Source organism: Mytilus edulis, chromosome 3, assembly GCF_963676685.1.
Source record: "Mytilus edulis chromosome 3, xbMytEdul2.2, whole genome shotgun sequence".
Taxonomy (NCBI): Eukaryota; Metazoa; Mollusca; class Bivalvia; order Mytilida; family Mytilidae; genus Mytilus; species Mytilus edulis.
Genome location: NC_092346.1, coordinates 48,447,565 through 48,475,491, shown reverse-complemented (window position 1 = coordinate 48,475,491; position 27,927 = coordinate 48,447,565). Strand labels below are relative to the sequence as shown.

The 27,927-nt window shown below is 31.7% G+C and overlaps 1 protein-coding gene across 1 annotated transcript; it reads left to right on the top strand.

Moving 5' to 3' along the window:
• Positions 1–992: 992 nt before the first annotated feature.
• Positions 993–26,474, top strand: LOC139514312 (uncharacterized). Its single transcript, XM_071303396.1, has 26 exons — positions 993–1,041; positions 3,829–3,855; positions 4,855–4,956; positions 5,405–5,530; positions 7,040–7,327; positions 7,870–7,995; positions 8,348–8,467; positions 9,084–9,209; positions 9,505–9,633; positions 10,131–10,256; positions 11,459–11,587; positions 12,725–12,850; positions 13,383–13,511; positions 14,352–14,477; positions 14,935–15,063; positions 16,233–16,358; positions 18,266–18,394; positions 19,564–19,689; positions 21,206–21,334; positions 21,922–22,047; positions 22,502–22,624; positions 23,211–23,336; positions 23,791–23,913; positions 24,893–25,018; positions 25,458–25,581; positions 26,048–26,474. The coding sequence occupies exons 1-25, from the start codon at positions 999–1,001 to the stop codon at positions 25,547–25,549; spliced, it is 3,078 nt and encodes a 1,025-aa protein (XP_071159497.1). The 5' UTR covers positions 993–998; the 3' UTR covers positions 25,550–25,581; positions 26,048–26,474.
• The last annotated feature ends 1,453 nt before the right edge of the window (positions 26,475–27,927 follow it).

Here is a 27,927-nt window from a genome sequence, read left to right as displayed (position 1 = left end):
TAGGTCTGACTCGTTTAAACTTTCTATGAACTGATTTATACATTACTCGTGCATTTTTGTCGTGGAAAACATGATACATCTATAACTTGTCATTTACTTTTGACTAGCTAAATTAACTGTTAATACTGGTACCGTGTTTTCGTCTTGGTGTCATTTTTTTTTGTAGCTTGTGCTTATTTGAATTGAAGCGTCAGGTAATTTACAAATTAATCTAAAAGTTTGTTCTCGTGTTTTGCTGAGTGATGTTAAAATACCAGAGGAACATTCAAACTCATAGAAAATAACCTGGCAATACCATGGCTAATTATAAAAAAGAAAAAAATCAACGGAATAACAATAGTTAAACAAGTAAAAACTTAGCAACAGGAGCTATACCCAAAACGGGCCTGATATTAGGTACTCCGGTAGAGTAAGCAAATCCTGCTCCACATGTGGTACCCGTCGTGTTGCTCGTGTTGGTACAAACTCGGTAATAAGTGAAAATTCGATAAGGCATATATATTTACGTTGTTTCATCATTACATTAGTCAACTTGGAGTAAAGTTGACTATTCAGTGGGGCTTTTGGTTATTGGTAAATATAAAGGTCATACCATTATCTAACGCAACTTTACTTTTAATTATGTGAATATTGTCATCATACACAAATATTACTTCACCTTCTTATGTCAGTACTGTCAGCAAAATAGATGAAAGAAAAAAAGTATGAGAAAAAAGAATGCATTCTTTAGAAATTGTATACCACTACAATCACTTACATATGTTAAAACGACTTTTGACGCAGACAAGAGCATGTTACTTTTTTTTTTATCCGGTTTGATTTTCATGTTGAATTTACAGAACACGGAAGTTTACTCGTGCAAGTACATATGTTATAACACAATAAGTAGAAATGAACACAAAAACTAAACATTTTGTGTCAATATTATACTGTAACACATGGCAAAGTTAACACAGTATAAAATAACTAAACTCCTACTTCTAATCGCATTCAATATCATGGCTCACGGAATACGTCTTCTTCTAGCTATTGCACTTGCAGGTAGTTAATTTTTTTTCTTGAATTTCTATCATCATGGCGCAAATATAAATTAAAGAATAAGACATATATTTGGTCGTTCTTAAAAGGTGTATTCTGAAATATCGATAATGCATTTAGATATAGAAGACATCATTTATATATATATGTCGTGCACATTTTTTTATTTTGTACAGGTTATTACCTGTACAAAAACTTTGTAAGAGTAATTACTTGTATGATGCCATCATACAAGTTATTACTTGTACAAATACAATTGTACGAGTAATTACCTGTACAGTATTTGTTGAGCAAAATATAATAACTTGTACAACTCGCTATTTTTAGTTTCATTTGTTTCTTCCTTCTATCTGCTTTTTAAGTAGATTATAAATAACTTCAGCAAACCACTTTGAGCATATTGGGATGAACAAATGACTTTCTATTTTAAAACTTTGATGAGTTCTAAAAAGGGAAATAACTCTTGTAGATTTCAGGCAATTTTTTTGCATTTTTATCCAGTTTTTATGAAAAAATCTTATTAGCCCACAAAATGTTTTTGCAGAAATGAGAATTATCAATCTTTTAGAATAAAAGCTATTTTTTAGTTTATTCAGGAATGGATGCGTTCTTTCATGAATTAAGAAATAATTCCTTCATATCATGCTCTTTGCTCATTTTAACATGGGTAGGCATTATATTTGTCGATATTTTACACTGAGCGTTAGCGAGGTGTAAAATGTGGTCAAATATAATGCCTACCCATGTTAAAATGAGCACAGAGCATGACATGAAGGAATTATTTCGATTCTAATAGGACAAATACAGTATTTTTATAGGTCGAAGCGTACGAAATTACCGTAAAATTGTTTGGTATAAGCCAACAGTTTTTCATATGTAACCATTAATGTTTCGTATGTCATGCAAAATAATTTATTCTTCCAAGGTATGATTCAGCTAGACAATGCATCCTGGCCTATATATTATTATAGACCAGTTTCAATGTTAGGATCCGATATTGTTTTCACCTGAAGATTTACAGGATTAACTGTCCCTTTGGTATCTTTCGTCCCTCTTTTACAGTGCAGTTTCATGTCCAGTTTATTGACAAAATTTTGACACAATTATTCATCAATTACAAGATTAGCTTAGAGAAAAATTTAAGAAGAGGCGGCTATAAAATGCGAAGAGCTGTTAATTGTTATCAATGGTAACATGCTTCTAAAACATCGATGACGTGAATAGTACCGAATAGTATGTTATGATTAAGGATCAAGCATTGAACCCAAGATGTTTAATTTATAAAACGTTCAGGATAACGTGAAGGTCGTGCTTACACTATGATACAAACATGTTGAATTTGAAAAACTGAAATTCATTGAGTCCATGGCCAGCGGCTTGGGCGAATATAAGTGTTTCAAGAGTCAAAAACCACATATTTACAGAGACAGAGGATAGTAATTGTTTTGATTCCATATTCCGAGTACCGTGTCAAAGAAACGTATGTAATAACAACTATTTACCAAAACCAATTGTGCATCAAACGATTTTATCATACTTATACATATTAAATCACGCGACGGTAGCGCGCGAAGATAGCACCAAACAGCAAGTATCACAGTTATAGTCATATTTTGATTAATTTCGGAAAATATATAAGAAAGACGTCATTAACCAAAACGAAAATCTTCTGGAACATGTGGAAGTAACTATGTATTGCTTTTTGCAAACAAATAGTTACGTTTTGAAACGATTGGCATTCTACGATTTAATATATAATAACATGTTAGATTGAACAAAAAAAAACATATCAAAATGCTCTTGACAGCAACTTTAAACTATACGTTAAATTTTGTGTTAACATAATCAGGGTTACAAATTAAAACTGAGGAGGAAAACACATCAAATATAAGAGGAGAGAAACACTATAATGCAACACATACAGAAAGGAACTTTACAATAACAACTGCCATTTCCCTGACTTGGTACAGGACATTTTGAACCTGGTTTTGCGTCTAACCAAACCTCGCGCTTTAATGACAATGTTCAATATAACACTAAGAAAACAACATTACATGACAGGACAACAGTACAAATTTAAAACACGTTAAATAGTAAAAAATTGGAATGATTCTTTAAATGCAACTCCTTAATATTTGATTTCTGTAGGGTTTGTTTAACACTTTTCCGTGTGAGTTTTTAAATATAATCTAATTGTCCGTAGAGATGATCGCCAAACATTCTGTTATGTGACTTGATTTTAATATAGTTATGGATATAACTTCACATAAAAGCACATGTATTCGTATAACGACAATATTTCTAGGCTGTTTGACTTTATTTCATAGATTAAAAATATTTAAACCGCTTCCCATGGATTTGAATGTTTTCCGTGTGCAAAGTTAGTGTATAAAAGATACCTTAATTGTGCTTATCTTATTATTCAATGTTGCGATTCGTTGCATAATAAATAAACATGGTCAGCTCATGCGTAGACCCTGCTAGTTATCACAGACCAGAAAAGATGTTCACTGAAGTTCTAATGAAAACGTATTCAAATGACTTTGTGTTGAATTATTGTCAATTTGACAGGAACAGTCAATAACACACCATCGATGTATTTGGGTTTAAGTTGTAAAATTGAACCAAAACGGACTGCTCATAGCGAAATATCATTTCACAGTTCCGCTTTTATAAACGGTTGAATCATATTCAGATTTTTTTTTAAACTTCGTAGCTAAGACAGTTTACGTTACCTATAATAGTATTTGTTTTGTAATCTTAATTTGATTTTTTTTTCTTCATCTTCAGTGGCGATATGTGAGGGGTCAACCAATAGTAAGTACATGTAGCATACAGCGTCCGCAAATCATGAGAAATTAATGTATTGTAATAGAACTCTATTTATGTATCGACGTGCTATAGCCAAAAATGTAAGTATTTTGTTTCCGCGAACATCACACAGTCAATGATATTGCCCTCTGGACGTTTTTTTTTTAAATCAATATTAACAGCTGGTATGTATGAGTAAGTGATATTTATATCATTCGTTGAATTTGTTAGTATCATTCATACCGTAATTTCCCGGTTACTGGTATGAAATTTTAAAATATTTTCAAACCTTCTAATTTTATCAGTGTTATGCTCGAATCCAAAAAATGGCAATGTTGGTATTTTGTTATCATCAAAGATATTAGAATTTATAATTGTGTACACTGCAGCTAGTTTTCATAAAACAGATCAGTAGTATTCGTTTGAAAACAACTTGGTGACCAATTAAAATACTTAACTTTGAATCCTTGGCCATCCTAGGGGAAACATTTTTCCTTTTAGGATTATAAACCGTTCTGTCGATTTTTAAGTGTTGAAATTTGAAAAATATTTGCATCAAGTATCAATTAAAATACAATTATCACAGGATAGGGAGTTAATATTGTCTTATAATCATAAATCAATGAATGACTTACATTGTATCAGCTATTAAACAAAGTATTCGTCACAAGTAGAAACTGATACACAATACATTTATAAATCATGTCCTTGTTCGGAACAAGCCATAACCATATTCAGTAATATTTGTTTTTACTAAGAAATAAATGCGAATTATTAATAAAGCTTTCCTTTAATGTTGAAAAGCTAGTATTGGTACTTAACATAAACCAGTGTTTCAGCTTCGAAACGTGTTCAATTATATACATTTTATTCTGATATCTTCAGAAGCTTTAATAACTTGATAATCAAGATAAACGCCATTATCTGATATCTTATCCGTTTTAATATTGTTACTATATAACAATGTTACATTCAGTCTAATATGTAGTTTATCTATTCAACAAGGATATCTTCACCAAGTTCACCATGGACACATCCAAACATTCAGTTGTAGATTTCAAGGAGGATTCAGAATCGTCAATAGTAGATTCACTTACCATGGAAATCGTAAGTGACTTAGCAATCAGATTAATGTAAATGTAGATACTCGTTTGAAAAGGGGCCGAAAATCCAATGGCAAAACGTGCATCCATTGCATTTGTTCAACTACAAAGTGACGAAGCCATAGCAAATAAATGAAAGACGACTAAACAACGACAAGCACAATTTCTTCTTCAAAAGACAATACAACAAACATATATTGACATTCAAGTGTAGACAGGAAAAGCCGATAAATGAACAACGACGTAGTCACGTTGTATTTCACATATGAGCTATATTTAAAACTAAACTTTGACATTTTTTTTTTTTTTTTTTTTTTGTTAACAAGTCAAGAATATTACAGTTATCTTCCATTCAGTTGGTCAGCTCGAGATTTTGATTTTGCCATTTGTTTAGGGACTTTCTGTTTAGAATTTTCATCGGAGTTCGGTATTCTTGCTATCTAACTTTTCAGATTTCAGAGTGACATGCAGTAGAGGACGGCTCTTCAGTCTTTGGAATAACTGTTTGCATAGACATAATACTATAATACAATGCTTCAGAGAGATGAGGAAACGAAATGTTTTTAGATTGGTTGGAGGTAATATTGTCGAATACTTAGAAATGAAAAAAAACCGCATCATTGATATCAGGAATAAAAGACGCGCGTTTCGTCTACAAAAGACTCATCAGTGACGCTCGAATCAAAAATGTTATAAAAGGCCAAATAAAGACACGCGAGAGACATTCAAACTTATAGATAGAAAATAAACAGACAAAGTCATGACTAAGCACGAAAAAGACAAATAGACAATAAATAGTACACAAACATCATTGTAAACTAAAGACTTAGCAAAACGAACACCAGAAAACACTGGGGTGTTATTTTAGTTACTCCGGATGGGGTAAGCAGATCCTGCTTTTCCCGTGGCACCCGTCATGTTGCTCGTGTTAGTAAATAGACGATAAGAAGTCTAGTTCGGTAGATCACAGTGTCTTATACTTAGTTACACAATTCTAGATAGTCACTAGTAATTGGTACGTATAGTTTTTCAAAACATTTCGATCGAGGAAAATAAGGCAATAGTTATTATACGCATTAGTATTTTGTACAGGAATATTTAAGTAATTGTGCCTTTGAGGTTGGAGAGGAGTTAATACAAATTTATTTCTATATTAAGTATACAGCAAATAGATAAAAGAGAAAAAAACAAGATGTTCTCAAGACATAAATAGTTTGATATTGGACTGAATATGAGATCAGTTATTGTCTTTTCAAATACTTAAGGTAGATGGGGTGTCTAAATTATAATCCATAGAATCTTTTAATAATTTGCCAAAATGTAGTTCATATCCTGCTTGTTTAAAAACATTAATAAAAAGAATGGGTCACCAGACTTATTTTCACGCTACAGGTTGTTCAAAATTGTCAAGATTTTGTATAGATTATGCATGGAAAACCCATTTTTCCGCCATAAAACGCAAACCACACCATAGAATTTTGAGATAAAATATGAGAAGATAGCTTCAATATTATGCTTTCAGATAAGAAAAAGAAAAAATGGGGTCATCGGACTCGTTTTCTTGCTACATGTAAAAATGGGTAAATTCCTAACACATTCTATTGTAAAAGTAATACTATCTGGATTATCTGCCCTTGCATTTGAGTTGCCTCCCCTTATTTGACAAAGTTGGAAAAAAATGAATCAAACAAAAGAATTCTTATTTTTGTAAAATACAATCATAAATATGATCAAACATGGCATTTTCTATATTACAATGAAAATTCTTACACATGAATTACCTACTACTATAAAAATTTGCACATTTCATCAAAGATCTAGACCTTGCTTTTTAGTATTTCAAAATCCAAGATGGAGGAAGACACCCTATCTACCTTAATAGCTTCTGTTTAAGCATATGCTAATATACTCTCTAATGTTATGGATTTTTTTTCACTCACATCGCATGCAGGATTGATTTCTAACTTTTAAAAGCTCATATCTCGAAAAAACGGCAAACGTTTGATAACTTTTATATTGATGTTATGTGATTATGATTTTATCTAGAAAACAAAGTGAGTTTAAAATGGAATATTTTTTTCTTGAAGAACACAGTACATGCAGTAAATTGATAGGTCACAGTTCTAGAGGGCATATAATTCACCATGCCATTATCCATGGACACCATGCCATTATCCATGGACACCATGCCATTATCCATGGACACCATCCCATTATCCATGGACACCATATAAGTCACCATCCCATTATCCATGGACACCCTTTAAGCCACAATTCCAGATTTATCCATGGACACCATATAAGTTACATCGATTACTACAACCGATACCATGGATTCAGAATTGTTGATAGTAGATTCCATTACAATGGACTAAGTAAGTCAACTGTGTGTTTATTAGTTTAATAAAATTATTGGTATGTTAGGGGAACAAACCATTAAATATGAATGCTTGTAAGTTGTGTCATAGAAATGAGAGCTTTCTACAGTAATAGCTAAATTTTCTCACAGTTGCAATATGTTTTGTAAAAACGTAATATAGTGTTTGCAAAATTGCAAACTATTACCTTTCATTGAAACAATAGACATATAAGTTTAAATGAGTATTCAAATTAGTGTTAATTAGGCCCGACAAACGTATTGCATAACCTAATGTTGAAATACACGAATATTTTAAAATGAATTATTATAGTCATATAATTCTTGATAAAAATGGTAGAGAGCTAATATTTGGGTGCTGATGTGTTGTTGTGATGCTGACTTATTGAAATCTACTGTGCATATGTTTTACATCATATGAAAAAGGAGGCATCTGCAACTTAATGCATGATTACACATGAATAAATATTTAGCTTTAAATAACTGGTTGTTTGTTATGTAGATACATTACTAATGGTTTACCCATTTACATTATCTTAGCATATCAGCTGACATGTAGTGGTAGTCGGTTCTACAGTCTTTGGGGAGAATGTTATACAAGATACCATAGTAGAAGTAGATGCTTTGAATATCTAAGGACACAAGCATTATTTGCACCGTTTGGAGGTAATATTGTCGTATACGAAGTGATTGAAATTTAGTCACATTCCTTAGTGCAATGTCATATATACTGTAATAATCTTAAAATCATGTTTATCGAAGATATAAAGCTAAATTTTAATGTATTACAATTGTGCAAGAATCTAACAAATTACGTTAATTGATATGTGTGAGCGTAGTGTAACCCCGTGGATTTTGTTATGTATGAAGTAGAATCCATTAGATAACAAAACGTATTGAACGCATAAATTGTTTCTTGTGCCAGTTAAAGAAATAGTATTCCTTTATATTTCATGATAAACAAATATAATTTGTTAATACGTTTTTTGTGAAGATTTTTTATTTTTATTTTGTTTAGGACACAGTATTGGAATCGGTAGAAGATTTATCAATGGACCACAAATAAATTACAACGATTATTACAACAGATATCATGGATTTCGAATTGTTGATAGTAGATTTTATTACAATGGTTTAGGTAAGTTGACTGTTAATGTAATAAATAATAACAATTCAAGAAAAACATTGATGAAACAAACAAATATAGAAGTTGTATAACAGACAAGAGAGCTCGACATAGATGGTTCAATGTTCACACAATGTCGCAATCGGGATTCTTTATTAATAAAAAAATGTATTTCTAAAAGATTATGGTTTATACTTTAACTGCCACTTATAATAAATTATACCTCATGAATATTTGCAAGAGGGAATATCATATACCCTAACGACCGTTTGTAATACAAACTATGTATTAAGATTATATAACACAATATTTTTAAAAAGTTTATAATACGTTATATCATTCTAGTCAGTTGAAATATGAGAGACATATGTGGTATGTATGTGTTCTTAGGTCGCTGTATTACTAAATCAATGTTATCGCTGGTAATTTTAATTTACATTGTATCAAATCAAATCAAATAGAATATAACAATATATCATGTTGATTAACAATATAAGAACTAACGATATAAATAAGAACGAGACTAAATTAAAGCATGATAATGATAACAGTGTAGCATTCATTGGGGAAATATTTGTCATGTCAAATCAAGTCAATTACTGATTGTTCATATTAACTTTCATCACAGCGTACCGATTGTCATGTAGTAGTCAACGTTTCTACAGTCTTTGGGGTGACTGTTATACTAGATACCACAGTAGAAGTAGATGCTTTGGATATCTGAGGACACAAGGTCTTTTTGCACCATTTGGAGGTAATATCATCTTAAACAAAGTTATTGAATACTCGGAACAGTACAATGAAATAGTTAATATAATCAATAAAACAATTTCGATCAAATACATATTGCAATAATAATAACTGTAACTAACACATTATATCTATAAATAAATATTTCTGTGTGCACGTTTTATGAATCATATTAATGTTTTTGTGTTTGGTGTGCATCAAAAAGATTTAAAAAGTTGAAAAGATATTGTGAAAAAAAAACATTCTTAAAGAAAATATATTATATGAATTTTTTTTTAATATTTTTCTGTTTTATAAAGGACATGGCTTTGGAGTTAGCCGATACAATAATAGATTTGCCAGTGGACATCATATTAGTTATAACAATTACTACAACAGATTCCACGGATTTAGAATCGTAGACAGAGGATTCTATTACAATGGTTTATGTGAGTGAACCTATCTGTCAATTTGTTTAATTGAATAAATGACGAAAAATCAAAATTCAAGTCATGAGACAAAGATATTTAAAGGCAATAGACATGGAAGCTCTACATAAACGATTCAAAACTCACCTAGAATTACATTAAGTGTACTTTATAAGAGAACAATCGTGTTTGTTACTAAAACGGGTATGGGTTAGTCCAAAACTGCCACCTTCTTAAGACTACACCATTTTTATATGTTTTTTTTTCTCATTCTAGAAAGAAAATGAAATAAAGGACATATGTGGAATGTATATGCTGATGAGTTGCTTTCGATGTAATGCCCCTTTGATAATTTTTCTATCAAACCAAAAAATAAATTACAAAATTTCATGTCAGTTGACGATAAAAATAACGTCGCGACTAAATTAGACCTCAGTTATGATAACAATAATACATACAATGATGGTATTTATGTCATGTAGTTTATTACTGATTGTTCATATTAACTTTCATCACAGCGTACCGATTGTCATGTAGTAGTCAACGTTTCTACAGCCTTTGGGGTGACTGTTATACTAGATACCATAGTAGAAATAGATGCTTTGAATATCTGAGAACACAAGGACTATTTGCACCATTTGGAGGTAATATTGTCTTTGACCAAGTTATTGTAGAAGTTATCAAAGGCACCACGCTTATAATTCAATACACCAGACGCGTGTTTCGTCTACATAAGACTCATCAGTGATGCCCAGATCAACATAGTAAGAAAGCCAAACATGTACAAAGTTGAAGAGCATTGATGATTGTATTGAATACGTATTATAACGTTTGAAAATTATGCACAAGAACGTACAAATAATACTATATCTGATTTAGCGTTTAAGGGATTATGGAAATGTATTTGTGTTTTCGTATGTTTAAAACAGATCAAAGGAAAAAGGAAGATGTTTAGTCTGTTGTAAAACTGAAACTAAGATCCGTAGGTATTTTGTTGATATATTTGAAAGCTAAAATATAGAGAATAATACATGGCAAAATCCGTTTCATATGTCGTGTCATACCTAGACACCAATATCAGCCCGAGGGATGATATTGGTCGAGGGTGATACGGCATGTGATACGGATTTTGCCATGTTTTATACGCTTTATCATATATTTAAACAGGGGAGTTATATTATATGAACTGTTCACTGGATTACCTTCAGTTCTACTTTTGTCTTGTTTTAAAAGCCTTAAAAGAACTGTTCAATTACTTATCCAAAGCACCTGGATTACCTTACAATTTGCGTGTTGTTGTTTTAAAAATATTTTGTTTATTATTGCATTTTTTCGTGTGTTTTGTATTTTTTTTTACACTTGCATTTAGTGTGCCAAAAAATATGAAAACTAGACGTTTTTGACGTCACATGTACATACCAAACAATGACGTCATTCAATAAATTGCGTCACACCCGAATGACCGTACCTATTTTGAGGAAAAATATTTCTTAGGCAAAAAAAAAAAAAAAAAATAGGGGTGTGATAAAAGGTATGCGATAAAAGGTAGGGGTGTGATAAAGGGTATGCGATAAAGGGTGCGCATCAAAGTTGCGCGATATAGATTAAACAGCAGGCTATTTATCAAATATTCAAAACTACTGTATTTACTACTAAACGAATGATAAAATAGCATTATATACTCTTTTTACATTCCTGGCTGATATTGTGTTTGATATGGTTTTCTGCCTGTTAAAAAATTGTCATATTTGTTTTCGAGAAAGATAAATAAGTATTCACATTGTGTTCTAAACAATATATATGATATGAAATTTTTTTTGGAAGACTTTTTATTTGTTTCATAAAGGACATGGCATTGGAATTAACAGGTTCAATACCAGATCGATCAGCGGACATCCTATAAGTTACAACGAATACTACAACAGATATCATGGGTTTAGAATCGTAGATAGAGGATTCCGTTACAATGGGTTAGGTCAGTTAACCTATCTGTTATATGTTTGTTTAATTGAATAAATAATAAAATTTCTAAATTTTAAGTCATGAAACACAGATATTCAAACGTAATAGACATTAAAGCTCTACATAGACGATTCACAACTCACCTAGAAAAACATCAAGGGTACTTTATTTTAAACAATAGTGTTACTGAAACGGGTATGGGTAAGTCCAAAATTACCACGTTTGTAATATTAATCATAATAAATATTTAACCGATGGAAGATTATGCATAACGAGCGTTTCCCATACAAAGTACAAATCTAGATTATATAACACACTTTTCATATCATTCAAGACACAAAAACATAAAGGACATATGTTATAAAATTGAGAATGGAAATGGGGAATGTGTCAAAGAGACAACAACCCGACCAAATAAAAAACAACAACAGCAGAGGGTCACCAACAGGTCTTCAATGTAGCGAGAAATTCCCGCACCCGGAGGCGTCCTTCAGCTGGCCCCTAAACAAATATATACTAGTCCAGTGATAATGAACGCCATACTAATTTCCAAATTGTACACAAGAAACTAAAATTAAAATAATACAAGACTAACAAAGGCCAGAGGCTCCTGACTTGGGACAGGCGCAAAAATGCGGCGGGGTTAAACATGTTTGTGAGATCTCAACTCTCCCCCTATACCTCTAGCCAATGTAGAAAAGTAAACGCATAACAATACGCACATTAAAATTCAGTTCAAGAGAAATCCGAGTCTGATGTCAGATATGTTGCATGCATGTGTTGATGGGTTGCTTTCGACGCAATGCCGTCTTGATAATTTTTCTATCAAATCAAAAAATAAATTACAAAATTTCATGTCAGTTACCGATATAGAGTCTGATATGTTGCATGCATGTGTTGATGGGTTGCTTTCGACGCAATGCCGTCTTGATAATTTTTCTATCAAATTAAAAAATAAATTACAAAATTTCATGTCAGTTACCGATATAGATAATAACGTCACTAAACTAAAGCATGATTACGATAACACTGAATCATTCAATTATATAATTATTGTAGATAATAACTGTTTACTCGCCTTTACTTTTATGACAGCGTATCGATTGTCATGTACTTTATTACTGATTGTTCATCTAAATTTCCATTACAGGGTATCGATTGTCATGTAGTAGTCAACGTTTCTACAGCCTTTGGGGTGACTGTTATACTAGATACCATAGTAGAACTAGATGTTTTGCATATCTGAGGACACAAGGTCTTTTTGCATCATTTGGAGGTAATATTGTCATGAAACAAGTTATCAAATTTTCGCGACAGTAATTTGAAGTAAATACTATAATCTTAGAAATACTTGGATCAAATATACATTACCATTCTATTACATTTGAAAATTCTACACACAAACTACCTCATTATAGTTATAACTATATATGTGTGCACGCTTTGTGGATTATTTTACTGTATTTTTTTTTTTTTTTTTTTTGTGTTTTGTATGTATGAAAAAGATTAAAGGAAGTAACACGATTTTGATGTTATGTAAAAAAATGTTTCTTGTAAAACTGAAACTAAGATCCGTAATTATTTTTGTCGATACATTAAAAAAAACACAATTGAAGCATCTTATACTTTGATTTTCTACATTATTGATCACTGTTTTATTTAAGATGTTTTGCTAAATATGAAATGTTTTAAATATTCATACTCAAGACAGTTAAATTTATTCTGATATTAGTTATTCATATTGTGTTCTAAGAAAATATATGATATGAAAATGTTTTTTATGAAATATTTTTGTTTGTGTCATAAAGGACATGGTATTGGAGTTAGCAGGTTCAATACCAGATCGATCAGTGGACATCCTATAAGTTACAACGATTACTACAACAGATATCATGGATTTAGAATAGCGAATAGTCAATTTTATTACAATGGTTTAGGTTAGTTGATATATTTGTTTAAGGTGGTACCTAACACTACAGGGAGATAACTCTGTAAAATCAGCTAAACGTTTTTATTACGTCGAGTTATTAAGGGAATACTAAGCTTCTCAATGATCAAAATTAGTGTTTGTCAAACTGCTATGTAACCAGTGTATTTTTTCTGATAAATTGGTTGGTTCAAATATTTAGAATTTTTTACATTTTTGTCAAAGGGTCAAAGTAAATACTATGTCAAAGTTTCATGAAAATTAAACCGAACCTAATTAATTTTAGTGAAAGGGTTGGGTACCACCTTAATTGAATAAATGATAAAAATTCAGAATTCAAATCATGAAACAAATATATTAGAAGTAATATACATGAGAGCTTTACATAGAGGATTCAAACTTACAAAGGCGGGGCGAAAGATACCAAAGGGACAGTCAAACTCATCGAAAATAAACTGACAGCGCCATGGCTATTAAAGAAAGGCAAACAGTTAAATAACAAGACACAACATAGAGTCACATACAGGGTGATTTTTAAGAGAAAAAAAAAACCGTGTTACTAAACGAGTATGGTTTAGTCTGAAACTACCACTTTCGTAAAAATTAAGCATAATTAATATTTCAAACGAGGAAAGATCATGCATGCATGTGTTGCTAGGTTGCTGTCGTTATAATATACTTGGTAATCTTCTACCAGATCTAAAAGAAAATTACAAAATGTCATGTCAGTTAACAATATAAATAAGATCGAGACTAGATTACAGTATCATCATAATAACAGTGTTGCAAACAATAATTGAATTTATGTGATGTAGTTAGTAATTGATTGTTCATATTACCTTTATCACAGCGTACCGATTGGCATGTAATAGTCAACGTTTCTACAGACTTTGGGGTGACTGTTATACTAGATACCATAGTAGAAGTAGATGCTTTGGATATCTGAGGACACTAGGTCTTTTTACACCATTTGGAGGTAAACGTTGTGTTATTCTACGTATATTGAAGAACATGGCAATTCTTAAAATCAACTAGATTGAAGAATATGAATCGCAATAGATTTCAATATTTTGCTCCGGAAAAAAAAATTCCTTCATAAATGCGGGTGTGTGTGTATGTGTGCATGACAGGGTTGATATGACTGTATCTGTAAATTAAATTACATAAGTAAAAAGTTATCAGACTCATATGTAGTTCATGCAGCGCTGAGATTCGTGTTTTTTCGTCAGTTATTTTGAGAGCAAATGATACAGCATCTTATAATGTGTTTCCATAGACTCTGCCCTTTATTATGGTTATGTTGCTTGTCTTTTTAACATTCAAATATCAGAAAATGAATTACCATAGATAGCATTTCCTGGATATTTTATGCTCAGAATATTTTCTATATATTAATGTGTTTTAGTGATGATATACTTTATAATTTCGTTAAGGACATGGTATAGGAGTCAACAGGTTTAGTACTAGATCGATCAGTAGATATCCTATAAGTTACAACGATTACTACAAAAGATATCATGGATTTAGAATCGTAAACAGTCAATTTAATTACAACGGCATAGGTAAGTGAACTATATGTTTAATGATTATATTGAACAAATGAAAGAAATGAGATGATAAAATTCACGAATAAAACATTGATTGGAATTATATTATAGAAATGAGAGCTCTACATAGACAATACAATTCTTTTACGAATCGCATACAGACTGTTTCAGTTGACAAAAGTCATTCTTCCAAATACACAAGACCATCCCTTTTCTTGTCACTTGTGGGACACTTGAACAAATGAACATGTAAACAAGAGTTTCGAGCCGAGTACAAGTGTTTCGTTATTAGTCATTTTCATTAAAATTGTCATTGTAAGTTTACTATTTATTCTATATTTATCTTTAATAAATAATAGATATTAAAAGACAATAACATTAACGGTACCAACTTTTCTGCACCAGATGCGCATTTCGACAATACATGTCTCTTCAGTGATGCTCGTGGGCAAAATACTTGAACTCCAAAACTTTTATAAAAGGTGAAGATATATCATCAAATAGGGCTAAAAAGTAAAGCCAAATCCGTGAAAGGAATTACAGCTTTGCATGAGGGAGATACATTCCTTAATTTTTAACAATTTCTAACATTTTGTAACTGTAAACTATAACAACACAAAAAATCCGTATTTTCATGCCAACAAAATTCACGATATACCATTAATAGAAACTAAATTATGAAAATGAGAGCTCTATATAGACAGCTGAAATCTATTACGGAAATCATTCAGACTGTTTCATTTGATAAAAGACATTCTTCAAAAAAGCCAAGACTATCCCCTTAATTTCCACTTGTGGAAGACTTTAACAAATGAATATTTTAATGAGAGAGAAGGCGACTAACGCGTATTTCTCGTATTCTCGTACAAAGAATGGATGCAAATGATAAGCTCAATATTTTACAAATGCGTTAGATTACTTTCATATCGATAAAGACAAAAAGAAATAAATATCCATAGTGATGTCAATATGTTGTTGTGGCAATGTATACTTGACTATTCCATTTTTTTTTCTTTTTTATTCTATAAAATAAAATAGAAGATATCAACATGTTATACCAATTTAAGATATATGTTAAACTAGTCTAAATTAAGTCATGATTATGAATAGCACCTTAGCATCAAATAATGAAATGTATGTGATATAGCTAATTGCTAATGTTTCACCTTGAACTTTCATCACAGCTTATCGATTGTCATGTAGTAGTCAACGTTTCTACAGTCTATGGGGTAACTGTTATACTAGATACCATAGTAGAAGTAGATGCTTTAGATATCTGAGGACACAAGGGCTATTTGCACCATATGGAGGTAACATTTGTGTCATTCTAAGTATATTGAAGAACATGGCATTTCTTAAAATCAACTAGATTGAATAATATGAATCGCAATAGATTTCAATATTTTGCTCCGGAAAAAACAATTCCTTCATAAATGTTGGTGTGTGTGTGTGTGCATGGCAGTGTTGATATGACTGTATTAAAATAAATTACATAAGTAACAAGTTATCAGACTCATATGGAGTTCATGCAATGCTGAGATTCATGTTTTTTCGTTATAGTTATTTTGAGAGCAAATGATAAGCATCTTATAATGTGTTAAAAGGTCATTAAAGATTGCATATTGTGGCGTTAATATTGATTCACTTATAGGGTCTTTGCATCGGAACTAAACACATTTATTCAAAAACCAGTAATTGGCATGACACGGGTTATGTTGTTCTCATACATGTTATGGTGGTATGATACTAAAACCCTAACGGGAAGGATTGTGCCTGATGTTCATATGATGAAATCATAATCTTTCAGTCAGGTTAATTGAAGTCTGGAGCTGGCATGTCAGTTAACTGCTAGTAGTCTGTTGTTATTTATGTATTATTGTCATTTTGTTTATTTTCTTTGGTTACATCTTCTGACATCAGACTCGGACTTCTCTTGAACTGAATTTTAATGTGCGTATTGTTATGCGTTTACTTGTCTACATTGGCTAGAGGTATATTGTTATGCGTTTACTTTTCTACATTGGTTAGAGGTATAGGGGAGGGTTGAAATCTCACAAACATGTTTAACCCCGCCGCATTTGTGCGCCTGTCCCAAGTCAGGAGCCTCTGGCCTTTTTTAGTCTTGTATTATTTTAATTTTAGTTTCTTGTGTACAATTTTGAAATTAGTATGGCGTTCATTATCACTGGACTAGTATATATTTGTTTAGGGGCAAGCTGACGGACGCCTCCGGGTGCGGGAATTTCTCGCTACATTGAAAACCTGTTGGTGACCCTCTGCTGTTGTTTTTTATTTGGTCGGGTTGTTGTCTCTTTGACACATTCCCCACTTCCATTCTCAATTTTATAGGGGGAGGGTTGAGATCTCACAAACATGTTTAACCCCGCCGCATTTTTGCGCCTGTCGCAAGTCAGGAGCCTCTGGCCTTTGTTAGTCTTGTATTATTTTAATTTTAGTTTCTTGTGTAAAATTTGGAAATTAGTATGGCGTTCATTATCACTGAACTAGTATATATTTGTGTAGGGGCCAGCGGAAGGTGCCTCCGGGTGCGGGAATTTCGCGCTACATTGAAGACCTGTTGGTGACCTTCTGCCGTTGTTTTTTCTATGATCGGGTTGTTGTCTCTTTGGCACATTCCCCATTTCCATTCTCAATTTTATTCCATAGACTCTGCCTTTTATCATAGTAATGTTGCTTGTCTTTTTAAGGGAGTTCGCTTCTCAGTTTCAAAGTAATTAACTTTTCAAAAAACTAGTTTATATAGATAGGAGATTAATAAAGGAATCCAAAGAGCAAACAAATACATAGGTCACCGTGCTTGTTTTCGAGATATTAGCCATTGAAATTGTGGCGGGAAAATATTCTCTCTTGACTTTTCATAGCTTTATCATTGACAAGTTGAAGTTCTCAAAAACTGTTAAAAAGTAATTAAAATTTTATAAGACTTTTACAGATGGCTTATCATTATACATGTAAAAGATTTACAAACAAAAAAATGGGGGTCACCGGGCAAATTTTTTCAAGGCATTCAAATGGATAAAACCAGAGGATTCTGAAAATCTGACAAAAAATCTAAAACATGACAAGCCAGCTTCCTTAATATTCAAATATCAGAAAATGAATTGCCATAGATAGCATTTCCTGGATATTTTATGCTCAGAATATTTTCTATATATGAATGTGTTTTAGTGATGATATACTTTATAATTTCGTTAAGGACATGGTATAGGAGTCAACAGGTTTAGTACTAGATCGATCAGTAGATATCCTATAAGTTACAACGATTACTACAACAGATATCATGGATTTAGAATCGCAAACAGTCAATTTGCTTACAACGGCGTAGGTAAGTGAACTATATATTTAATGATTATATTAAATAAATGAAAAATATGAGATGATAAAATTCACGAATAAAACATTGATTGAAATTATATTATAGAAATGAGAGCTCTACATAGACAATACAATGTTTTTACGAATCGCATACAGACTGTTTCAGTTGACAAAAGTCATTCTTCCAAATACGCAAGACCATCCCTTTTCTTGTCACTTGTGGGACACTTGAACAAATGAACATGTAAACAATAGTTTCGAGCCGAGTACAAGTGTTTCGTTATTAGTCATTTTCATTAAAATTGTCAAGGTAAGTTTACTATTTATTCAATATTTATCTTTAATAAATGATAGATATTAAAAGACAATAACATTAACGGTACCAACTTTTCTGCACCAGATACGCATTTCGACAATACATGTCTCTTCAGTGATGCTCGTGGACAAAATACTTGAACTCCAAAACTTTTATAAAAGGTGAAGATCTATCATCAAATAGGGCTAAAAAGTAAAGCCAAATCCGTGAAAGGAATTACAGCTTTGCATGAGGGAGATACATTCCTTAATTTTTAATAATTTCTAACATTTTGTAACTGTAAATTTTAACAACACAAAAAATCCGTATTTTCATGCCAAAAAAATTCACGGTATACCATTAATAGAAACTAAATTATAAAAATGAGAGCTCTATATAGACAGCTGAAATCTATTACGGAAATCATTCAGACTGTTTCATTTGATAAAAGACATTCTTCAAAAAAGCCAAGACTATCCCCTTAATTTCCACTTGTGGAAGACTTTAACAAATGAATATTTTAATGAGAGAGAAGGCGACTAACGCGTATTTCTCGTATTCTCGTACAAAGAATGGATGCAAATGATAAGCTCAATATTTTACAAATGCGTTAGTTTACTTTCATATCGATAAAGACAAAAAGAAATAAATATCCATAGTGATGTCAATATGTTGTTGTGGCAATGTATACTTGACTTTTCCACTTTTTTTTCTTTTTTATTCTATAAAATAAAATAGAAGATATCAACATGTTATACCAATTTAAGATATATGTTAAACTAGTCTAAATTAAGTCATGATTATGAATAGCACCTTAGCATCAAATAATGAAATGTATGTGATATAGCTAATTGCTAATGTTTCACCTTGAACTTTCATCACAGCTTATCGATTGTCATGTAGTAGTCAACGTTTCTACAGTCTATGGGGTAACTGTTATACTAGATACCATAGTAGAAGTAGATGCTTTAGATATCTGAGGACACAAGGGCTATTTGCACCATATGGAGGTAAAAGTTGTGTTATTCTAAGTATATTGAAGAACATGGCATTTCTTAAAATCAACTAGATTGAATAATATGAATCGCAATAGATTTCAATATTTTGCTCCGGAAAAAACAGTTCCTTCATAAATGTGTGTATGTGTGTATGCATGGCAGTGTTGATATGACTGTATCTGTAAAATAAATTACATAAGTAACAAGTTATCAGACTCATATGGAGTTCATGCAGTGCTGAGATGCATGTTTTTTCGTTAGTTATTTTGAGAGCAAATGATACAGCATCTTATAATGTGTTAAAATGTCATTAAAGATTGCATATTGAGGCGTTAATATTGATTCACTTATAGGGTCTTTGCATTGGAACTAAACACATTTATTCAAAAACCAGTTATTGGCATGACACGGGTTATGTTGTTCTCATACATGTTATGGTGGTATGATACTAAAACCCTAACGGGAAGGATTGTGCCTGATGTTCATATGATGAAATCATAATCTTTCAGTCAGGTTAATTGAAGTCTGGAGCTGGCATGTCAGTTAACTGCTAGTAGTCTGTTGTTATTTATGTATTATTGTCATTTTGTTTATTTTCTTTGGTTACATCTTCTGACATCAGACTCGGACTTCTCTTGAACTGAATTTTAATGTGCGTATTGTTATGCGTTTACTTTTCTACATTGGCTAGAGGTATATTGTTATGCGTTTACTTTTCTACATTGGTTAGAGGTATAGGGGGAGGGTTGAGATCTCACAAACATGTTTAACCCCGCCGCATTTGTGCGCCTGTCCCAAGTCAGGAGCCTCTGGCCTTTTTTAGTCTTGTATTATTTTAATTTTAGTTTCTTGTGTACAATTTGGAAATTAGTATGGCGTTCATTATCACTGGACTAGTATATATTTGTTTAGGGGCCAGCTGAAGGACGCCTCCGGGTGCGGGAATTTCTCGCTACATTGAAGACCTGTTGGTGACCCTCTGCTGTTGTTTTTTATTTGGTCGGGTTGTTGTCTCTTTGACATATTCCCCATTTCCATTCTCAATTTTATAGGGGGAGGGTTGAGATCTCACAAACATGTTTAACCCCGCCGCATTTTTGCGCCTGTCCCAAGTCAGGAGCCTCTGGCCTTTGTTAGTCTTGTATTATTTTAATTTTAGTTTCTTGTGTACAATTTGGAAATTAGTATGGCGTTCATTATCACTGAACTAGTATATATTTGTGTAGGGGCCAGCGGAAGGACGCCTCCGGGTGCGGGAATTTCTCGCTACATTGAAGACCTGTTGGTGACCTTCTGCCGTTGTTTTTTCTATGGTCGGGTTGTTGTCTTTTTGGCACATTCCCCATTTCCATTCTCAATTTTATTCCATAGACTCTGCCTTTTGTCATAGTAATGTTGCTTGTCTTTTTAATATTCAAATATCAGAAAATGAATTACCATAGATAGCATTTCCTGGATATTTTATGCTCAGAATATTTTCTATACATGAATATGTTTTAGTGATGATATACTTTATAATTTCGTTAAGGACATGGTATAGGAGTCAACAGGTTTAGTACTAGATCAATCAGTGGACATCCTATAAGTTACAACGATTACTACAACAGATATCATGGATTTAGAATCGCAAACAGTCAATTTGCTTACAAAGGCATAGGTAAGTGAACTATATATTTAATGATTATATTGAATAAATGAAAGATATGAGATGATAAACTTCACAAATAAAACATTGATTGAAATTATATTACAGAAATGAGAGCTCTTCCTAGACAGTACAAATTTTCTACGAATCGCTTACAGACTGTTTCAGTAGACAAAAGTTATTCTTCCAAATACGCAAGACTATCCCTTTTTATTGTCACTTGTGGGAGACTTGATCAAATGAACATTAAAACAAGAGAAGAGTGCGATCAACGGGTATTTTTCGTACAAAGAATGTATTTGAATGACAAACTTAATATTTTGCAAATGCTTAAGTTAAGTGGTATCAATAAAGGAACAAAAGATATAAAAGATATCTTGTGATGTCAGTATGCTGTTGTGACAATGCCTACTTGAAGTTTCCGCTATTTTTACTTGATTCTAATAAAATAAAAGATATGAACATGTCATACCAATTTAATGATATATGTTAAACAAGAGTAATTGTAGTCATGATTATTAATAGCGGCGTCACATATGATAATAAACTGTGTGTCATGTAGGTATTTGCTAATGCTAGACCTTAAACTTGCATTACAGTGTATCGATTGTCATGTAGTAGTCAACGTTTCTACAGTCTTTGGGGTAACTGTTATACTAGATACCATAGTAGAAGTAGATGCTTTGGATATCTGAGGACACAAGGACTATTTGCGGCATTAGGAGGTAAAAGTTGTGTTATTCTTATTATATTGAAGAACATAGCATTTCTTAAAATCAACTAGATTGAAGAATATGAATCCCAATAGATTTCAATATTTTGCTCCGGAAAGAAAACATTTCCTTCAGAAATGTGTGTGTGTGTGTGTGCATGGCAGGGTGGATATGACTGTATCTGTAAAAATAGTTATACAAGTAACAAAATATCAGACTAATATGTAGTTCATGCAGCGCTGAGATTTATGTTTTTTGTCAGTTTTTTAAAGGGCAAAAATTACATCCTCTTATGATTTATTGCATAGATTCCGTCTTTTATCGTATTTAGGTTGCTGGTCTTTTTAAATTAATATATCAGAAAATCAATTTACGAATCGACAGTATTGTCTGCATATGTCATGCTCAGAACATTTTGTAAATATTAAAATGTTTTAGTGATGATATATTTTATCATGATTTATAGGACATGTCATTGGAGCAATCAATACTGGATTGATCAGTGGACATCCTATAAGTTACAACGATTACTACAAAAGATATCATGGATTTAGAATCGCAAACAGTCAATTTGCTTACAACGGCATAGGTAATTGAACTATATATTTAACTATTATATTGAATAAATGAAAGATATGAGATGATAAAATGCACGAATAAAACATTGATTGAAATTATATTATAGAAATGAGAGCTCTACCTAGACAGTACAAATTTTCTACGAATCGCATACAGACTGTTTCAGTAGACAAAAGTTATTCTTCCAAATACACAAGACTATCCCTTTTATTGTCACTTGTGGGAGACTTGAACAAATGAACATTTAAACAAGAGAAGAGTGCGATCAACGGGTATTTTTCGTACAAAGAATGTATTTAAATGACAAACTCAATATTTTGCAAATGCTTAAGTTAAGTGATATCAATAAAGGAAAAAAAATAATATAAAGATATCTTCTGATGTCAGTTCGCTGTTGTGACAATGCCTACTTGAAGTTTCCGCTATTTTTACTTGATTCTAATAAAATAAAAGATATCAACATGTCATACAAGTTTAAGATATATGTTAAACAAGAGTAATTGTAGTCATGATTATTAACAGCGGCGTCACATATAATAATAAACTGTGTGTCATGTAGGTAATTGCTAATGCTAGACCTTACACTTTCATTACAGTGTATCGATTGTCATGTAGTAGTCAACGTTTCTACAGTCTTTGGGGTAACTGTTATACTAGATACCATAGTAGAAGTAGATGCTTTGGATATCTGAGGACACAAGGACTATTTGCGGCATTAGGAGGTAAAAGTTGTGTTATTCTTAGTATTTTGAAGAACATGGCATTTCTTAAAATCAACTAGATTGAAGAATATGAATCCCAATAGATTTCAATATTTTGCTCCGGAAAGAAAATATTTCCTTCAGAAATGTGTGTGTGTGTGTGCATGGCAGGGTTGATATGACTGTATCTGTAAAATTAGTTATACAAGTAACAAAATATCAGACTCATATGTAGTTCATGCAGCGCTGAGATTTATGTTTTTTCGTCAGTTTTTTAAAGGGCAAATATTACATCCTCTTATGATTTATTTCATAGATTCCGCCTTTTGTCGTATTTAGGTTGCTGGTCTTTTTAATATTAATATATCAGAAAATCAATTTACGAATCGATAGTATTGTCTGCATATGTCATGCTCAGAACATTTTATAAATATCAAAATGTTTTAGTGATGATATATTTTATAATGTTTTATAGGACATGTCATTGGAGCAATCAATACTGGATTGATCAGTAGACATCCTATAAGTTATAACGATTACTACAAAAGATATCATGGATTTAGAATCGTAAACAGTCAATTTAATTACCGCGGCTCAGGTGAGTTAACAATTTGTTTGTGAGTAAAATTAGATTCATATTCTTTTCAAGGAAAGAGCCCAAAACAAGTTATATTATAGAAATTAGAGCTCTACATTGACGGTTAAATCCTCTCAGAATCCGTATACGTTTTTTTGTCAATATTAATTTGTATTATTCAAAAGAGTCGAAAAGGTTTTCTCTTTAACTGCACTTAACACACAATTATAATAAGTATATGATGATGAACTTGATGTTCAATTGTTGTCGTTTGTTGGTGTGGTTACGTGTTTCTCGATATTCGTTTATATATATATATATATAGATCAGAACGTTGGTTTACCCGTTTGAATAGTTTTACACTTGTCATTTTAGGGGCCTTCTATAGCTTGCTTTTGGGAATCAGCTAATTATCCGTGTTGAAGACCGTACTTTTATCTTTAATGGTTTACTTTTGCAAAATTTTACTTGCATTGAGGGTTATCTCATTAGCACTCATTCATTGTCTTCTCATATATATTTGAACTAACGCAATTTATGTCCGATTAACGTATTACACTCATATAATGTGTCAAAAAAATAATACTTTACTGTTTGTATTAAAATGGTTTATTTTAGTAGTATGAATGTTAATGTTATCTTTATTTGATGAGATATGCCATTTTAACTAGTTTGTGATTTAAAGCACTGTTCCAAGCTATAAATTTAAATGGATTATTGGTCGCAAACATTGTAATTCCCCAGCTTTTGTAAAGCCCTTACCCAAACGAAGAGCGTCTGATTTAGTGTTTTTCTTAATTGGTTTGTACACAGGCAGTTTTTTTATTCTTTTAAGTGTATCCTATTTGGCATTTCCGAATCCATATCGCTTTCTGTTTGTTATTGATTTTTTTCGTAGCAGAAGGTCGTATTGTTATCTATCGTTGCCTTCTTTTAAATTACGAAATGATTTATAATTATATACATTACTGATGTTTTACGTATTATTATTTCATTGCAGCTTATCGACTCTCATGTAGTAGTCAACGTTTCTACAGTCTATGGGGTAACTGTTATACTAAGTTCCATAGTAGAAGTAGATGCTTTGGCTATCTGAGGACACAAGGACTATTTGCACCGTTTAGAGGTAAAATGTTTTATTCTTTGTTGCAAAAATCTCACCATTTGCAATATCTATTGTTTAACTAGAACTTCATCGAAATTAAATGAAGGAAAGGAAAAGTAGAATATTATGTTAGAGAAATGTATTGTGGGGGACAAAATGTCAAAATTTTTTTTTACTGTTTCTGAAATGTGTTTACGTACACAATTTAAAATCATGAATGTTGAAGTGATAAAGAATAAACTCCTTACACAAGAAGGTGTATAAACATTTAGATTTTTATTTGATATCATAGTGTTTCTTATCATGGCCATGGAAATATTAATTGAAAATATAGGTTAAATAAATTCAAAAATACGTTCCAATAGCGTTGCATCGATATATTTTGTGTCCATTAAACGCTTTCTGTATATGACAGTTTTGATAATGAAAACTTTATTATAAATTTTTTCTCATCATAAAGGACATATTCTTGGATTAAACCGCCGGGCCGATGTTGTAGTTCACCATATACACGAAGTTGTACTTAACCGAGAACCTAATTCCCACTATTAAGTGTCCACAACTTATCAAGAAAGATTTTTTATGTGAGTAATTTACAAAAAGACAATTGTTAATATGAATACCTGATTTTGTCGTAGGTACTTCAATGCAAATAGAAGAATTCGGTGGTATTATCTGTTGTATTTATTTAAAATTATATATATTCAGTACTGGCATAAACAAGTTTGCATTGTTTCATTACATTTTGCTCAAAAAACGTTTTTAAATGTAAATTTTTTTTTTATCTTTATCTCTTTTTCCCTGTCTTTTTTTAACTGTCCTTTTTAATCATTGTAGTTTTATCAGTTCATTAATACAAAAATATGAAAATGTGGGGTACAACATCCAACATTGTGGTATAATCTTAATCAATATAAAATAAAAATGTAACGAATGTATAACAGTTTAAAGATATACAGCACGTTTTTAAAGTTACTAAAAGAGTGATCAAAGCAGATTACGCCTACTTTTGTGATCATCAATACATAAATGCTTTTTTTGAAATTGTAGGTTTCGGCTTGCCAATGTTGTCAACCTTATGCATAACTGAAAAGACTTTTATAGTAGAAATGCAAACCTGCTTTAGTTAAATTTGTTTTTCTATGCTATTTCATAATATAATGTGCATATCATAAAGATCAAATTCTTAATTTTGATATTAATAAATATCTATTCAATATGTCAAACAATTCTTTCCATCATATAACAATAAAATAATCATTAGAACTGCCAAGCATAATAATTCTGCTAATTGTTCTTGTCTTGATATGAAGCAATTAAAATGTCACACGTGAATAACGACAATTAGCAGCTTTTCATATTTTGTGTATTAGAATTGATATTTCCAATTTGACCATTTGTTACAATTATATCTGTTGTATTTTCAGAGTTGAAAGAATAAGAATAATCGGCACGAGACAATAAATTTAGGTAAACACAATCAGTTTGCGTTTCTTTCATTAACAGATATTGCATAACCTAGATGATATAGATTGACAATCTCGCTCTCTTTATCCCGAATGTGACCGACTAACGACGATTGCAAAATGTAGAGCAGGATCTGCTTTCCCTTCGTGAGTTTCTGCCATCACAAACAGTGTTAGTGTAGTTACAGGTGCTCACGCAGTTGTCTATGTTGCGTTTTGTGAACTGTTGTTTTTCTGGTTTCTAGTTTAACTGGCCCAAAGTGCCAAGTCAGCTTTTCTCATCACTTTGCGTCCGTCGTCTGTCGTCCGTCGTATTGGTTAACAAAAATCTTCTCCTCTGAAACTACTTTGCCAAATTTATCCAAACTTGCCACAATCATCATATGGGTATCTAGTTTAAAAAATGTGTCCTGTGACCCGACTAACTGATTAAAATGGCCACAATGGCTAAACATAGAACATAGGGGGGGTAATGTAGAGTTTGGCTTACAACTATGAAACCAAAGCATTTAGAGAAAATCTGGTCGGGTAAGATTGTTAAGCAAGTCAAGATATATCTGCCCTGATATTTTCAGAGGAATCGGAAACCTGTTGTTGGGTTGCTGCCCCTGAATTATTAATATTAAGGAAATTTTTCTGTTTTTTGGTTATTATCTTAAATATCGTTATACTAGATAGAATAAACTGTAAACAGCAATGGTGTTTAGCAAAGTAAGATCTACAAATAAGTCAACATGACCAAAATGGTCAGTTGACCCCTTAAGGAGTTATTGCCCTTTATAATCAATCTTTAACAATTTATTAATTCAGTAAATTATTGTCAATTTTTAAAAAAATATGTTCCTCTGTAACTAAAGGGCCAAGTTTATTATTCATGTGTTTCTTTGTCTTATATGTTCGCCTTTTTTATTTGTATTGTAGTCCTGTAATATTATGTTGTCATTTTAATGTCATATTTAACATTGCCATTAAAGTGCGAGGTTTGGCATGCCACAAAACCAGGTTCAACCCACCATTTTTTTCTTTAAAAATGTCCTGTACCAAGTCAGGAATATCGCGATTGTTATATTATAGTTCGTTTCTGTGTGTGTAACATTTTAACGTTGTGTTTCCGTTGTGTCGTTTGTTTTCTCTTATATTTGAGTGTGAAATCACATTACTATAAGACGTGTCCCCGTACTTTTCTATCCCAAATTCATCTATTTGGTTTTGATGTTATATTTGTTATTCTCATCGGATTTTGTCTAATGTTTAGTCTGTTTCTGTGTGTGTTACATTTTAATGTTGTGTCGTTGTTCTACTCTTATATTTAATGGGTTTCCCTCATTTTGTTATCCCGATTTTGTTATTTGTCCGAGTTTTGAACAGCGGTATACTGCTGTTGCCTTTATTTGTTATTGATATAGAAAATTGTAACTAACAAGAATGTTCAGTAAAATAAGATCTACAAACACATCACCATCA

What these genes read in the sequence shown, in the direction of transcription:
- LOC139514312 (XM_071303396.1), top strand. Translation starts at nt 999, where the DNA reads ATGGCTCACGGAATACGTCTTCTTCTAGCTATTGCACTTGCAG. An exon ending in GCTATTTGCACCATATGGAG is followed by an intron (nt 19,690 to 21,205) that starts GTAAAAGTTGTG and finishes AATTTCGTTAAG; the next exon opens with GACATGGTATAGGAGTCAAC. An exon ending in ATTTAATTACCGCGGCTCAG is followed by an intron (nt 23,914 to 24,892) that starts GTGAGTTAACAA and finishes ATTTCATTGCAG; the next exon opens with CTTATCGACTCTCATGTAGT.